General features: G+C 41.0%; 1 protein-coding gene across 1 annotated transcript; it reads right to left on the bottom strand.

The window, feature by feature from the left end:
• Positions 1-9,081: 9,081 nt before the first annotated feature.
• mettl14 (methyltransferase 14, N6-adenosine-methyltransferase subunit) lies at positions 9,082-16,125 on the bottom strand. Its single transcript, XM_062388882.1, has 11 exons — positions 15,917-16,125; positions 15,287-15,375; positions 15,008-15,089; positions 14,144-14,221; positions 12,507-12,594; positions 12,131-12,221; positions 11,869-12,010; positions 10,783-10,875; positions 10,170-10,286; positions 9,716-9,926; positions 9,082-9,594 (listed from the first exon to the last, which is right to left on the bottom strand). Exons 1-11 carry the CDS (start codon positions 15,980-15,982, stop codon positions 9,287-9,289), a joined length of 1,365 nt encoding a protein of 454 aa, XP_062244866.1. The 5' UTR covers positions 15,983-16,125; the 3' UTR covers positions 9,082-9,286.
• Positions 16,126-16,206: the final 81 nt, after the last annotated feature.

Below are 16,206 nucleotides of genomic sequence, written 5' to 3'. Positions count from 1 at the left end.
GGTCATGGTGACAGGTGCAGAGATCAGGGTGACTGGTGGTGAGGTAATGTTAACTGGTGGTGAGATCATGTTGACTGGTGGTGACGTCATGTTAACTGCTGGTGGAGATATCACGGTAACTGGTTGAGAGGTCATGATGACTGGTGGTGAAGTAATGCTGGCTGGTGGTGGTGATGTCAAGTTGACTTGTGGTGCGGTCATGTTGACTGGTCGTGAGGTCATGGTGACCGGAGGTGAGGTCATGTTGACTGGTGGTGAGGTCATATTGACCGGTGTTGGTGATGTCATGTTGACTGGTGGTGATGTCATGGTAACTAGTGGTGAGGTCAAGTTGACTGGTGGTGATGTCATGGTGACTAGTGGTGAGGTCTTGGTGACAGGTGGTGACATCATGTTGATTGGTGGAGATGTCATGTTGAATGGTGGTGGTGATGTCATGTTGACTGTTGGTGATGTCAAGTTGACTAGTGGTGATGTCATGGTGACTGGATGTGAGGTCTTGGAGACTGGTCGTGAGGTCATGTTGACTGGTGGTGATGTCATGTTGACTGGTAGTGAGGTCATGTTGACTGGTGGTGGTGATGTCATGTTGACTGGTGGTGATGTCATGTTGACTAGTGGTGATGTAATGGTGACTGGTGTTGATGTCATGTTGACTGGTAGTGAGGTCATGGTGACTGGTGGTGATGACGTCATATTGACTGGAGGTGAGGTCATGTTGACTGGTGATGACGTCATATTGACTGGAGGTGAGGTCATGTTGACTGGTGGTGAGATCAGGGTGACTGGTGGTGAGGTCATGTGAACTGGTGGTGAGGTCATGGTGACTGTTGTTTTGGTCTTGTTTACTGATGGTGAGGTAATGTTGACTGGTGGTGAGGTCATGTTGACTGGTAGTGATGTGATGGTAACTGGTGGTGAGGTCATGATGACATGTGGTGAGGTCATGTTGACTGGTAGTGATGTCATGGTAACTGGTTGAGAGGTCATTATGACTGGTGGTGAGGTCATGTTGACTAGTGGTGGTGAGGTCATGTGAACTGGTGGTGAGGTCATGGTGACTGTTGTTTTGGTCTTGTTCACTGATGGTGAGGTAATGTTGACTGATGGTGAGGTCATATTGACTGGTGTTGGTGAGGTAAAGTTGACTGGTGGTGATGTCATGGTGACTGGTGGTGAGGTCATGGTGACAGGTGGTGACGTCATGTTGATTGTTGGAGATGTCATGGTGACTGGTGGTGATGTCATGTTGACTGGTAGTGAGGACTTGTTGACTGGTGGTGGTGAGGTCACGTTGACTGGTGGTGATGTCATGGTGACTGGTGGTGAGGTCGTGGTGACAGGTGGTGACGTCATGTTGATTGGTGGAGATGTCATGTTGACTGGTGGTGGTGATGTCATGTTGACTGGTGTTGATGTCAAGTTGACTAGTGGTGATATCATGGTGACTGGATTTGAGGTCTTGGAGACTGGTCGTGAGGTCATGGTGACTGGTGGTGATGTAATGGTGACTGGTGTTGATGTCATGTTGACTGGTAGTGAGGTCATGTTGACTGGTGGTGGTGATGTCATGTTGACTGGTGGTGATGTCAAGTTGACTAGTGGTGATGTCATTGTGACTGTTGGTGAGGTCTTGTTGACTGGTGGTGAGGTCATGGTGACTGGTGGTGATGACGTCATATTGACTGGTGGAGATGTCATGTTGACTGGTGGTGAGGTCATTTTGACTGGTGGAGATTTCATGTTGACTGGTGGTGATATTCTGGTGACTGGTATTGAGGTCATGGTGACTGGTGGTGGTGACGTCATAGTGACATTTGGTAGGGTCATGTTGACTGGTGGAGATGTCATGTTGACTGGTGGAGATGTCATGTAGACTGGTGGTGAGGTCATGTTGACTGGTGGTGGTGAGGTCATGGTGACTGTTGCTGATGTCATGGTGACTGTTGGTGGTGTCATCTCTACACAGTCAAAATAAAAACTGTTACACTACATACGCGCACAAATTACACGTTATCTTCCCATCCAATTACTATATAGGAGGTTTCGTCTTCTTAGATCTTAGCTCGGTCACCACAAACCTTGACTTGAAAACATGGTCTTAATCAGAATGCAGTCTTTAGGAGAGTTGCTTGTTGTGCAGACAAATTCTTCTGGAGAGTGTTTATTTTTGTCCAAACCAAGTTGTCCTTTTCAACTCATCTAGTTTATAATATTTCCAGCTGTAATCATGCTCAAGATTGGCCTTTTTCATCAAAGGAAACATGCCAAAACAAACTCACTCCTTCAGATTGGATACATCATAGTAACCTGATAACAACAAACTTTCAGGATCTTAAATCGTCACCCATCATGCCCGAGTACGTTACCTGGTGTTGTGTCATTTTGTGCTGATGCTCCCAAAATCCCTGTAGGGAAAATGTCACAAGTATGAATATTAATTATATCCATTAAAGATTTTGTATTATTATATCATATTAAAGATGTACACACACACACATACAGAGAGAGAGAGAGAGAGAGAGAGAGAGAGAGAGAGAGAGAGAGAGAGAGAGAGAGAGAAAGAGAGAGAGAGAGAGAGAGGAGAAGAGGATCAATTGTGACTAAATGAACACATACCTGCAAATAGAAGGAGTGTGAGAGGATCCATCCCCCCCATTTATTGTTCTTTCCTGTGAAATATAAGTTGGTATAAATACATTTGAATACACTTTAGAATGCAGAGAAGTTTCAACAGCCTCCAAATGTTGTCATCTTTGATTATGTTGGACTTATTGCAGGACTGTTGTACTAGCTAGACTGACAACTTATAACATAGCAACTCAAATGTGATGAGTGATTTTGACTCCCTTCTGAATTCATGCTTACTTCTGAAACAAAACAACTATGAGTGTATGCTTTGGAAATCTTTTGTGTTAATAGTTACCAGTTTGGAAGGCCTACTTTTGTGCAGTCTTTTAAAGATTCGATTCATACGGTTTGTTCAATACTTGGAGAAATGATGGAGAAAATGATCCTTTAACTATTTGACCGGTTCGAACCAGCTTGACCCCAACAACATGCAATTTTTGTGGCTTTAATGGGAATCAAAAAAAGGACATACGAAAGATAAGCCACCAGCTAAACCTATGTATTAAAATTATTATTTAAAATATCGAAACTGGAATTGGAAGAAAATAGTCTGGTGGGTTTCAAGCAGATACCTGGTGTGTGATGTCAAGCTGATTTACAGCTCACTGATGAATAACGATACGAAATCAAATTCGTTTTTTAGGTTGGTTCTTCGGATGTTATCAAGACCCAAGAATATTATAAATAAATTGTATTCTGTCTTATTTGTATTGCCGCTTGCACTCTGCCACTTCTGTACAACTGCAATTTATTATTACCTTATAATAATGCAGTTATCATGATCACTGATATCAGGCAAAATCATCCTTAATCCTCCTCGCCCCAAGCAATCCTTTAAACTTTCAATGAGAGATTCTCAAAAAACTGACGTAATATATTTTTAGCAATATTAATCAGAATGTACATTACCCTATATATTTTCTCCAGTTAGAAGCCTACTCTATATAAATATTGGTATCAGACAAAACAAATAGTTTTTGAACAGTGTGATTTACTGACATTCCTACATGATCATAGGTGCTACAGCACAAGAACATTCACTATACCCAGCTGATAGAGCTATGTAAGATAATAACTATATTTGCATAGCAAGTTTACTTCACACAGTTCTTTACAACCAACAACATACAATTTACAAACAATCAGAGTAGAGAAATGATAATAATAAAATGTCTAAACATCAAACAAAAGCGTTTTTGTCGAGGTTTCACTTGAGATGAGAGATAAAACAGGGAACCTAATCTGTTAGTCTAATCTCTTCTGGCAGATTGTTTCAAAGAGTAGGGGCCCTCCCCGCAAAGGCTGGATCTCTTTGGTTTTCAGCCTCGACTTTTGAATGGCTAGCAACTCTTTACCAGAGGATCTCAGGCTGCATCCTTGCTCATAGGGAGGTGAAAGGTGTGAAATAATGTTTTAAAATTAAAGTTTTAAAATTCTAAATCAACATGAAAACAAACTGACAGCCAGTCCCAGGATGCTTTACCAGGGGTTGTATGGCTACATTTTTTCGAAAGCCGAGCAGCAGCATTCTGGAATAATTATAGAGGGTTGACTGATTTCTGGGGAAGACCGCAATACAGGGAGTTACAGTAGTCAAGTCTGGGGAGATGAGGGCCCTGAATGATTTTTTAACTGGACTGTTTGAGAGATAATAGATTTAACCTTTTCTATGATATCTTCAAAATATGCTCATATAGCAACCACACGCTAACAAGCCAAGCAAGTCCACCAAATAAGATATATACTGTATTTGTAACAATTACCGTCTTCGCAATAATCTTCATAGCATAATAATACAATGAAAACAGTTTTCCACTATAAGTAGTACACTTAAAAAACCAAGCATAGATTGCAGAAATCTTTTTTTGGACTGTAACGGAAATCCTTCAAAAATAAGACAACTCAGTTTCCATACATTTTCTACATCATAACCCCATAACCATATTTTTTTTTTATTGTGAATTGACATAGACACAGAGAAGATGAAGGTGATGCAAAAGTGATTTCTAATGGGTTTTACTTCAAGTGCTAAATTTTATGTTCAGTTATTCAGCAATGCTAATAAAGAAATGTGCTCTCTTACCTCCGCGGAGTCCTTAATCCAACCTCTTCTATTTGAGGTGCTGTTTAGTCGATAGTTTAAGCCGACACTAAGATAGCACCTGCTACCTTCTCTCCTCTGCTTGTAAATGGAAGTGAAAAGTTGACTGAGGTTTTTGTCAAGACAAGAAATTCTTGTGACATAAGTTGCAGGACTTGTTTTTGTGCACCCTTTCCAATTAAAAAGGATGAAGTGCTAAAGGCACAAACTAAAATGTGGGGCATGTGTGGGAGGGAATGTCCTTCGTACGTAATGAAAACCTTCTAGCTATTGCAGACATATGTAACGTGCTTAAATATAATCTGAGCCACTCATGTCAATAATCAGCTGTGTTTGCATATGGTGCTGAAACTGCTGTTAATAATAATAATTATTTGAGAATCAAAATTTACTATAAATGATCATATAAAATGTATTTACTGTTCTAAACCTTGATCATAACTCAAAAAGGAACACTTTCCTGGTTTATATCACGTTGGGAGTGTAAATAGCCTGCCACCATCACTGCACTCTTATCATGATTGATTTACAGGTGTAGTAGGCTGTCTGGTTATTCGTAGGATACACCCAAACAGAAAGGGAAAGATTCCCAATTTCCAAGTTAAACTGGTGTGTATGTTTGTCTTTCCTTCAATTTTCTCGAAGAATAATCTTCCGATCGACTTCAAACTTGGCGGGTCTGTCACTGAGGATCTGAATACTGATCTGAATGAGCCCTTGATAATTCTTGAATGTAGACTGCCATCTAAGAGGACATACAGGTGCATCTCAATAAAGTAGAATATCATGGAAAAGTTGATTTATTTTGATATTCCAAATCCAAAAAGTGAAACTCATAAAATATATAGATTCATTACACACAGAGTGAAATATTTCAAGCTTTTATTTATTTTAATTTTCATGATTATGGCTCAACACTGGCCTGGGAACGCTTGGGATCCCCCCGTCAGAGTTGGTCAATGTGGCCCGGGAAAGGGAAGTCTGGGGCCCCCTGCTTGAGCTGCTCCCCCCGCGACCCGACCCCGGATAAGCGGATGAAAATGAGATGAGATGAGATGGGGGAGATGATTATGGCTTACAGTTAATGAAAACCCAAAATTCAGTATCTCAGAAAATTTGAATAATACATAAGACCAATAACACAGAGGATTTTTAATACAGAAAAAAAAAAGAATGTTCATATATATGCACTCAATACTTGGTCGGGGCTCCTTTTGCATGAATTACTGCATCAATGCGGTGGGACCTGGAGGCGATCAGCCTGTGGTAATGCTGCGGTGTTATGGAAGCCCAGGTTGCTTTGATAGCAGCCTTCAGCTTGTCTGTGTTGTTGGGTCTGGTGTCTCTCATCTTCCTCTTGACAATACCCCAAAGATTATCTATGGAATTCAGGTCAGGCGAGTTTGCTGGCCAATCAAGAACAGTGATACCATGGCCATTAAACCAGGTATTGGTACTTTTGGCAGTGTGGGCCGGTGCCAAGTCCTGCTGGGAAATTAAATCAGCATCTCCAGAAACCTTCTCAGCGGAAGGAAGCATGAAGTGCTCTAAAATGTCCTGGTAGACGGCTACGTTGACTTTGGACTTGATAAAACACAGTGGACCAACACCAGCCAATGACATGGCTCCCGAAATCATCACAAACTGTGAAAACTTCACACTGGACTTCAAACAACTTGGATTCTGTGCCTCGCCACTCTTCCTCCAGACTCTGGGACATTGTTTTCCAAATGAAATGCAACATTTACTTTCATCTGAAAAGAGGACTTTGGACCACTGAGCAATAGTCCAGTCCTTTTTCTCGTTAGCCCAGGTAAGACGCTTCTGACGTTGTCTCTGGTTCAGGAGGGGCTTGACACGAGGAATGCGACAGTTGTCCTGAATATGTCTGTGCTTGGTGGCCCTTGATGCACTGACTCCAGCCTCAGTCCACTCCTTGTGAATCTCCCCAAGGCTGCGGTTATCCCTGTTGCTTGTGAACCTTTTTCTACCACACTTTTTCCTTCAACACTTTCTATGAATATGCTTGGATACAGCACTCTGTGAACAGCCAGCTTCTTTGGCAATGACCTTTTGTGGCTGACCCTTCTTGTGGAGGGTGTCAATGACTATCCTCTGGACAACTATCAAGTCAGCAGTCTTCCCCATGACTGTGCAGCCTACTGAATCCGCTTTAGAGACCAGTTAAAAGCTCAGGAAACCTTTGCAGGTGTTTTGAGATAATTCCCTGATTAGAGTGGGACACCGTGATTCTACAATATTGAACTTTTTCACAATATTCTAATTTTGTGAGATACTGAATTTGGGGTTTTCATTAGTTTTAAGCCATAATCATCCAAATTAAAAGAAAGAAACGCTTGAAATATTTCACTCTGTGTGTAATGAATAATATATAAGTTTCACTTTTTTAATTTAATTACCGAAATAAAACTTTTCCATGATATTCTAATTTATTGAGATGCACCTGTATAATACACACAGTATATGTAACTTTGGAGTTACTTTGGAGGTGGCCATCCTCTCTTTGTATCTCGTTTTCTTACTCCTCCAGTTTCTAAATGATATGACACTTGTTCCTGATGATGATAAAACTCAATCATAATTTAATATTTGATGTTAACTATTGTTCCTCCTTTGGTAGCTTAATTGCGCTTGTATAGTTGTCACTGTGTATGTGGATTCTGAGAAGAAGGAAGGAAAATGATAAGGCCTCATCAAAACTACGATCATTATGTGGCAAACTAAATAAACTAATCTATTTTTGGTATAAAGGCTAACCAAATAACCCAAAAGCAATACTGCTGCTACTACTACCACTACTAGTACTAGGACTCACTAGTTTACTCTATAGTGGTAAAGACACTTGTGAACCCTAACCCTAACCCTAAACGGCTGTCATAAATACTTTAAAAATATTATCGATGCACCTTAGAAATAACATCACAACTCATGCAAAGAAAATGCTTTTATTCCAAAACAAATATCGATGTTTGGTCTGACGTTAATACAAAACTAACAGTCATTGTGCCATTTGTCCCTTTTTGTCTCAAAACAGGCATCGCTATGGTCTCAAAGCAGGGTGTTCTGGAGAGGTAGAGTAAGATCCAATGTTAGTTTATTCTATTTACGCAAACGAAAATCACAAATGTGTCAGAGACGTTTTACAATCCGTAAAATCTTCGAAAACACAACTGAAAAGGGAACACAAAAGAAAAGCCAAGAATGAGCCAAATCTCTCTTCTTGGTCAGACAGACACACAATTCGCAATAGGGATCGCATATAGAGAATATACTTAATCAAAATATTATGTACATTTTTTATGTATCATTGTCAATATGTGAAGTCAATGTTAATCAATCAAGATGAGGCAGAAACCACAATTTCTTGTATGCGACCCCAGACAGTCTTGTGCTCTTCGGTAAGCAGCTGCACAAAGTGAAGGGACAAACGAAAGACAAACCATCACTGAATCAGGCTCACAAACATTCTGTAAATGCTAATTTACTTCAAACACCTTCAGGGACATTTGAGCATTCCAAGTTAGGGTTGACTTCGAAGTAGTGAAAATATATTTTCCATTCTGTAAGCTCAGCAGTTGTCTCATCAAAATGCAATGAACCTGTCACACAATATGTTTATGTATGAGATTAAATAATCAATAATTCTATCTCATTCAGATAACACATGTTCGAACATTTATTGCAGCATTACAACAGGTTTATTGTTTGGCGTCTAGGCTCCAACTTAATCACTTCCCCATATGATTACACAGGAATGATGGGAGTGATGAGCAAATACTTGTAAACCCCCTGTTGGAGCCTACAGTTGGTTGCTGGGGTGGTGGAGGGGCTGAAGCAATTCTTGGCAATACTGCAGTAGCAGTGAGAGCGAGAGGAGTCGATGGGAAATGTCTCTCTGGTTAAATAGATCACCAGATAAGGTGGGTTGTGGAGAGTAAGGTATGTGACATGATGTATATCACATGATGTATGTCACATGATGTATGTCTCATGATTGGCACAGCGTCGCTCGTTTGCCTGCCAGAACTAGCTCACAGACGTCGCAACATTTCTGTGGCTATAGGATAAAAAAAGCTCTCTACTCCGTTTGAAGAATCAACCGCCATTTTCTCAATTGTAGTCAATCGTGTCAGTGACAGGTAAATAAAACCAATGGTTATATAAAATGACATTGGAAAATGATTGTTTACCAGCATTCTAAAACGACTCTTTAAAATTTTAATTAGACCTGCTTAGCAAATATTAAATCACCATCTTTTTGCTTTTAACATTTAGGAAAATAGATATGCAAGCACAACACATACAATACAAATCAATACACAAATACAAAGAGTGAAGAGTGTTTATTTAGAGAATAGCCATTCAATACAACGCATATCCATGATAAAATATAAAAAAAGACCAAAAAGTTTCAAAGAGACACTCACTATGTTCTCAGCTGTCACATGGTGACCAAATCGACTGCAGTACAAGTTTGGAGCTAATGCAGATGGATATTCCGAGCATCCGTCTGGTTGACATGAGCTCAATGCTCTAGCGAGGAGGGAATCCCCTGTGTGGCCCTCCCCTTCCCCTAAACCCTCCCCTGTCCCCACGGAAATTTGGTCGATTTCTTTCCCGGCCTCTGTCTCCCCCTCTTCCTGCATTCGGCCCACCTCTTCCGCCTCTGGCTGCTCCGCCACCGCGGTCTGACTTCATCTTGGCAGGGGGAGATTTGGGCCGCAGTCTCTCTATTTCCTCGGTGCAGCCAGAAAGGCTGGAATTGGGCAAGCCGAAATGTGAGGCGTAGGCCTCAGAGTTAAAGTTACTGTTTGTCAAAGTGGGACCCACTGTCAACCAGCCTAGAGACAGAAGACACCAAGACGAGTCAGCGACAACAGAACAATGAACAGAACATACTAATGACAGTGTTAGTGACCTAAATTAAAAACCCTTTTGCAAGAGTGCATGTGTCCATCTCACCTGGTCTGATGGTTGAATCTCGCCCAAACAGGTGCAACCTCCTGCGGCCCAAACAGAAGTGCTCGATGATGTGGAAGATCTCGACAGGCTTCTCTACATTTCCCATCTCAGGCTCCTCAGTGATGATCAAGTCAATGTCCACGTTGGCGTGGATAAAGTCTCCATCAGTGCTTCTGCGCACGGTTCCTTTGATTCCCATCAGGCAGTGTTCCTAGAAGCAATGTGTTGAACATGTCTTTGTTCAGTTCAATACGGCATCTACACCAGTTTAAGTTTTAACGCATTCTTTGTAGATGGGTCTTCAAAATTTTAATTTGAATATCCAATATCCACAGAGAAAATTTAAGATCACAGAAAATAAATAAGTATGTATATATAAATATATATATACGTGCATAATATTCACAATACTATGAACTTGTATTAGGTGGGTATGTGTGTGTGAATATGGTACCTTGGTCCTCTGGAACACTGCTTTTGGGTCCAGTGCCTTGGTCTTTCCTGGTTTGTTTTTATTAGTCTTGATCCAACAGATATCCTCACACCGCCTAAAGCCCCACTTCCTCAAACACTGAAATAGGTGTAATAAAGATAATTGACAGGTTATCAGATCCGCCAAGGAGGTTTTGTTGTTGCACCTGTCCTTTAAGTAGGATTATGATAATAGCAAATCATAAATAACTTAAATTATGGGGGGGGGGGGGGGGGGGGGGGGAAATCACTGCTTTTCCGTACTTTTTGTGGAAAAAACAAACATACACCAACTCCTGTTATTTTTAACACCCAGACTTTGAAATTTTGTTAATGACAAGCTCAAAGAGGACAAACGTCATAATACCATTTATCAAGAACATAGTACTGTTGGTATGAGAGCTTTCCTTTATCCACAGCACCCTGAACAGGTGAGTTTCTGAAGGACTCACAGAATGCCGTTCTTGTTAACAAGTTGTAAAAATGACACGCACACTTACAATTGTGAAACATAATGACAGCGGTACAGAATATGACGAAAAAGTTTCCTATAACTGAATGTGTGCTTTTAACTTTAATGTGAGCGATAGGATTACCATTCTGCCCAAGTCCAATCCTTCACCAGAGCCGCACCACAGAAACACGAAAGAGCGCAGAGCCGATATCTCCTCAATTTCAAGTTTCATGATCTACAACAGCAGGAGAGAGGGTAGTGGGTGAAAGTGATGCCAAAAGCATAAACCATACAGAATGAATGTACCTTTCACTTATTTCTTCATTTCCCTTGGGCTGAGTGCTTAAGCTGCTTGGTTTGATTACTGTCGGTACATTGGCAGGGTCATGGTGGATGCAACCCCAGTTAGGAGAGTTGAGTTTTCCGTTTATCATATTCAAAACACTTAAAATTCTCCTCCTTGGGATCAATATGGTGTTCTCTTGAGGCCAAGAAGGTTTGGGTACCGAACTCTACTTGGAGTTAACCAACATCGCTCTACCAGATACCCGAGTGCCAGTCCTCACTACAAACCAAGATTCATTCATTTGAACTTCCTCTTTATTTCAATATGTTTCTGACACTGACTTCCACTCCTCGCTGTATTTGTCATTGTTACTAACTTTACTTAACTTCTCTTTGTAAATATGAAAAGGGACAGTTCACCCAAAAACAAAAATTCACTCACTATCTACTCACTACTTTGGCGATGGAGAAGGAAGTGTTTGAGACCACAAGCCACTTTTGGAGTTTCGGAGGTTTGACTCGAAACGGCTTCATTTACCCTACGTTTTGAGCCTAATTGTCCTCTGGTATCCTCCAGTGCGCAGATTACAGAGGACATTAGGCTTAACACGTGATGTAAATGACGTTGTTTCGAGTCCAATTTGAATGTCGGGGCTTACTGACACTTGGATAACACCACAGGAGCAGAATGAAGGCATTTACTGTTTGTTAAAAGTTTTTTTATGTTTGAAGAGTCGGTCACCATTAACTACAATTGTTTTGGATTTGGCCGCAACACTGTTTATCCCTGAGACTCCAAAAGCATTTTGTGGACTCAAACATGTCACCCAACCCTCCATCCTTATAGTGATGAGTAGATAATGAGCCAGTCATTGCAGTGCTCTGGACCTATTCACATACTGTATCAACATAAACTGCTGAATGCTAAACACCTAATACATACATCATCCCAGTTCCAGCAACGTTCAGTATTGCTGATGCCTGATTCTCTGTAGTATTCCTCTAAGGGAGGTTCAAGCAGAATAACATCGAACTTGCACTGTAAGTCCTGCAGGTCAAAGTGCTCTGGGTCAGCCTGGAGGTACCTGAACAAACAGATACACACACAACTTTAATATGTTTTTTGGATCTTTTAAACAGTGGATACCAGCTGTTTTCTTATTGAAAGATATGTGGTCTTCCATTCACACAACCATTATACATACATAGGAGGGGTGTTAGTGGTGGAGATGAGCTCATCCTTGAGTCTGATCAACTCTCGAAGCTTAGGGTATTCTTCAAATCGATCAGCCAAGCCTTAAGCAGATAGGACATAGAGGTCAGAACCACATATGAGCTTGCACATGTGCATTAACACAAGTGATAGAAAGCCATTATAAGAGAATTGACATCATGATAACACTGTGCAGGGCTCAAAAGGCTGATAAAAAAAACAGACGCAGCAGCAGAGCTCAGTGTCCGATTACTTATGAACATAAAAAGAAAACTGTAATCAAAGTATAGATCATAAGTCTCACTGCTCACTTAAATGAAAACCCCAAAAGGTTGACTGCTAATTAACACTCATGTGAAAATACTCACCGACATCTCTGATGAAGTTTTGTGGCCTGTGACCTGTGTCCACAAAGTGCTGACAGTAGTCATTGTGAGGGTTTAAACTCTGAGTTCCCTGAGAATGAACAAATGAATGAGGATTAACAAGATTAGTAGGGTGCTCAAGAAAATATATTTGCATTGAGACATAAGTTAGAAATTTTGCACTTTCAATACTTTTCCAGTCTCAAAACAAAAATTCAAATTCTTATGAGGAATTAATTCTGACAAAATCTCGATGTCACACCAACCTCGGGAATCCTCCTTCAATTAATAAAAACAAATAAATAGCGCTGATTTTGTAACACTCCATTCATTTTTACATGTTTTACTTCAACTACAATAGAGCATGAGTTTTTTTTGTGAACTTTAAAGCTGAAGCGTTCAGTAAGCCTATAAATAATTACACTCAAACACTTTGCTCTTTGTCCTCTTAAACTGGTTCTCACCTGTAGTTACAGGCGGTATTACTAACCAGCTGCACTGACTGATGTCACATGGTCATGGGAACATGCGTCAAACTTAACATCAGTTCAATACAAATTGTCTCCATTACTTGAAACAGGAGTGTCTGAAGTATCTGTATATCTTCTGTATAATAACTGCTGAATTCATATTTATGTTGCTGGTTAAACAGGGCGTAGCTTCGTCTGTAACATTTATGTTTAATATCCGCGCTGTGTCATTATCTGTGGGACTGTATGTGTGTGTGTGTTAAAGTGTAAAGTGAGCGCAGGTCAGAGGGGGAGTGAGGAGGAAGCAGACTCCCGCAGAGACTCTGACACAACATGACTGGACCTTTAATTAGCATCTGTCCTAAAGCAGCGGCGTTGTTATTATTTAACAGTCGAAACCCGCTGTACCAATGAACGTAGCAGAAAACATGAGTCGATTATATTCTGTCCCTGCATTGGTTCGGTGCTTCGCTCTTCTCATTATCATTGCCTTTCGTGTCAAAACATGGACCGGATGAGTTCTATCGACGCATCTTAAATCTGTATGTTTATCGCCCAGCCCTAAATTACATAATAATAATAATAATGATCATTTTGATTGTTACTATTATTATTGTACCATGGCTTGGTTGAATTTCTTATTGTGATGCGTTCTTTAGAACTTGGAAAAACTGTAGACACTGAGTCCATTGGGTGAAAAGGTTCCCACCTCAAATGGAAATAGGTCTGAAAAGTATCAGTAAGCTAAATGAGCCGGCCAGTCAGGTCAGACAGGGTCTCCTTTCGTTGAGCTTCTGTTTCAGACAGCTTCTTCAGTGTCCTGAGAAGGCAGGCTGAACAACTCTGAGCTGAGGTAAACTACCTACCAGTGAGATTTATAAGAATCCTCTTCCATCTGCAATCCTACACACTTCACATATTCCTAGATCTCGATCTGGCACATTGAGGGGATGATTTATCTGAGTGTGTGAATTTGGTGCAGCTTGATAGACTTTAAGGGTATGAGCTCTAATCAGTTCCATTATAGTCATATAAGCAATCTATATTGCTCATTGCTATATTATAGATGGCTACTACATTTAACTGGTCTTGGCTAAGAACTGGTAACATATAAACTATGTAAAGTAGAAAATACACGTTGTGTGTGTAAAACCAAAAACAGCAATATACCTTAAGGAAAGTACTGGAGTCCTTGTACACCTCCTCGTATGGGTTGCCTTCATCCAGTTGCTGCACTTCCACTTCCTCCTAAAACATACACACAAACACAAAAACAAACATATCCTTTATCTGCATGTGAGGAGCACAATGATTGCAATTAAAAATAATTTGAAAGTTAAGAAATTAAAACATGAATGAAATCACAATGAAGCCCAAATGGACAAACCAAACACTGTCTCTAAAGAGGACAGGATTATAAAAAAAAGGTTCTTAAGGTTGTTGCCGAACAGATGACCATAATACATTGAACCGATATTTAACTAAGATAGAATTATTATCGTATTAAATCATTTTTAAATGGAGAAGATTCTATATATGTGGGACTCTCTCGCATCGTGACAATGATTCACAAGGCATTCGGGACAATCTCATGGCCCTCGGTTTGAAACGCGAGTCTGAAAAATCTCCACTTGAACCTTCCCCTCCAGGATGGGGACTCACTGCGCTGACACGCGAATGCACAAAAAACAGAGGTGCAGGGCTGAGGGGTAGGGAGGAGGAGGGAAATGGGATAGGCCCTTCATTTTCTTAGGCAAGGGGAATCTTTACTTTCAAGCAGAAACATTTTTTTTATAGCTTTTAGTGCCCAGAGGCTCTGGAAAAACCTGCCTGAGAACATGCAGTTTTTTATTTGCATGTTACATGTTTTAAAACACTCCCCCACACGCACTTACACAAGCTGTATATCACTGGAAACTGGGATCAGGAAAGGGCAGTTTACATCAGGTTTACCTACCCTGACATGTAACAGGGCCGAGGCATGTTGCACCAACATTTTTAAGAATTTTAAAAGCAGCACATGAATACACTCACCTTCTGTTCTTCCACATCTTCCTCTGTGTCCTCTCCCTCCACTTTCCTCTTAGAGGGCGGCGCTGAACTGTCAAATGAAGCCCTGCACAAATACAAACACCATGATAACATTTTCTACATCTGATTGGGAGTAAAGGGGGAGGGGGCTGTGCAATGTAGAAACGTCCGAAGGGTCATACACACGCTCAGCATATTACAATCAGCCACTGGTTTGCTTTTATTGTTGTACCTTAATAGTACTTTCCCCTCTGCTGGCTGTGGGACTAAACCACCTCTCACCTGCATGTTTCTCTCGTCTCCTCTATCTCCTTGAGTTCGTCTTTACTGTTGAGGACAGCTCCGATGCTGTCAGCACTCTCAGCTCCTAGCTGTGGACACACACACACACACACACACACACACACACACACACACACACACACACACACACACACACACACACACACACACACACACACACACACACACACACACACACACACACACACACACACACACACACACACACACACACAGTCGTTAGTCCATCAACCTCTGGTATATTCTCTCTTCACTTATCTGAAGCATGAGCCAGCCCTGACCATTTATTCCACCTTACACAGCAGATGCGTTTCATTACGAGTATTTCTCTTTTATGCACATCCTTTGATTACACTTCAACTTTCAAATGGGTTCACAATAGCGTCAGCATGGGCAACTCATTCATTTGCATTTACACTGAAGTGATTTGCGTGTACGAGGCTGAGCATGATCCAATCAGCTCCATCAGCTCAGTTTCTCTCCATCATTGTCCAACCTCTCTGTCCTTTCAACCGCTGGGTCGGAAGATGCGTTCCCCACTCATCACTAACTCTTGCTTGATTTGTGAGATTAGCTTGCATGCTAACAACATCACCACTGTGTACTTGCCTGTTGAGCTAAAAGCTGCCGCCTAACTTTCTGTCGCAGGCGAATCTCCTGCAGTCGACTATTCATGTCGCCCCCTTATAAATCTGTGATTAGTTTAAAGCCCTGGTCGAGAGATATTACAAAAACCTTCGATACACGTTCAGTCGGACTAGCTAAACAACAAGCGGCTAAGATGTAGCATCTATGTTAGCAGTAGCCGCTCAAAAACTAAATGGGTGCACTCGTTTACCACACCGGGGCGGTCGGTATGGATGTACGTCCCTTCTGTTAATGAAGTTGGCTATTAAGTT

This window comes from Platichthys flesus, chromosome 5 (assembly GCF_949316205.1).
Source record: "Platichthys flesus chromosome 5, fPlaFle2.1, whole genome shotgun sequence".
Lineage (NCBI taxonomy): Eukaryota > Metazoa > Chordata > Actinopteri > Pleuronectiformes > Pleuronectidae > Platichthys > Platichthys flesus.
Note: the sequence above shows the minus strand (reverse complement) of the source record. Positions and strands in the feature narration are given on the sequence as shown.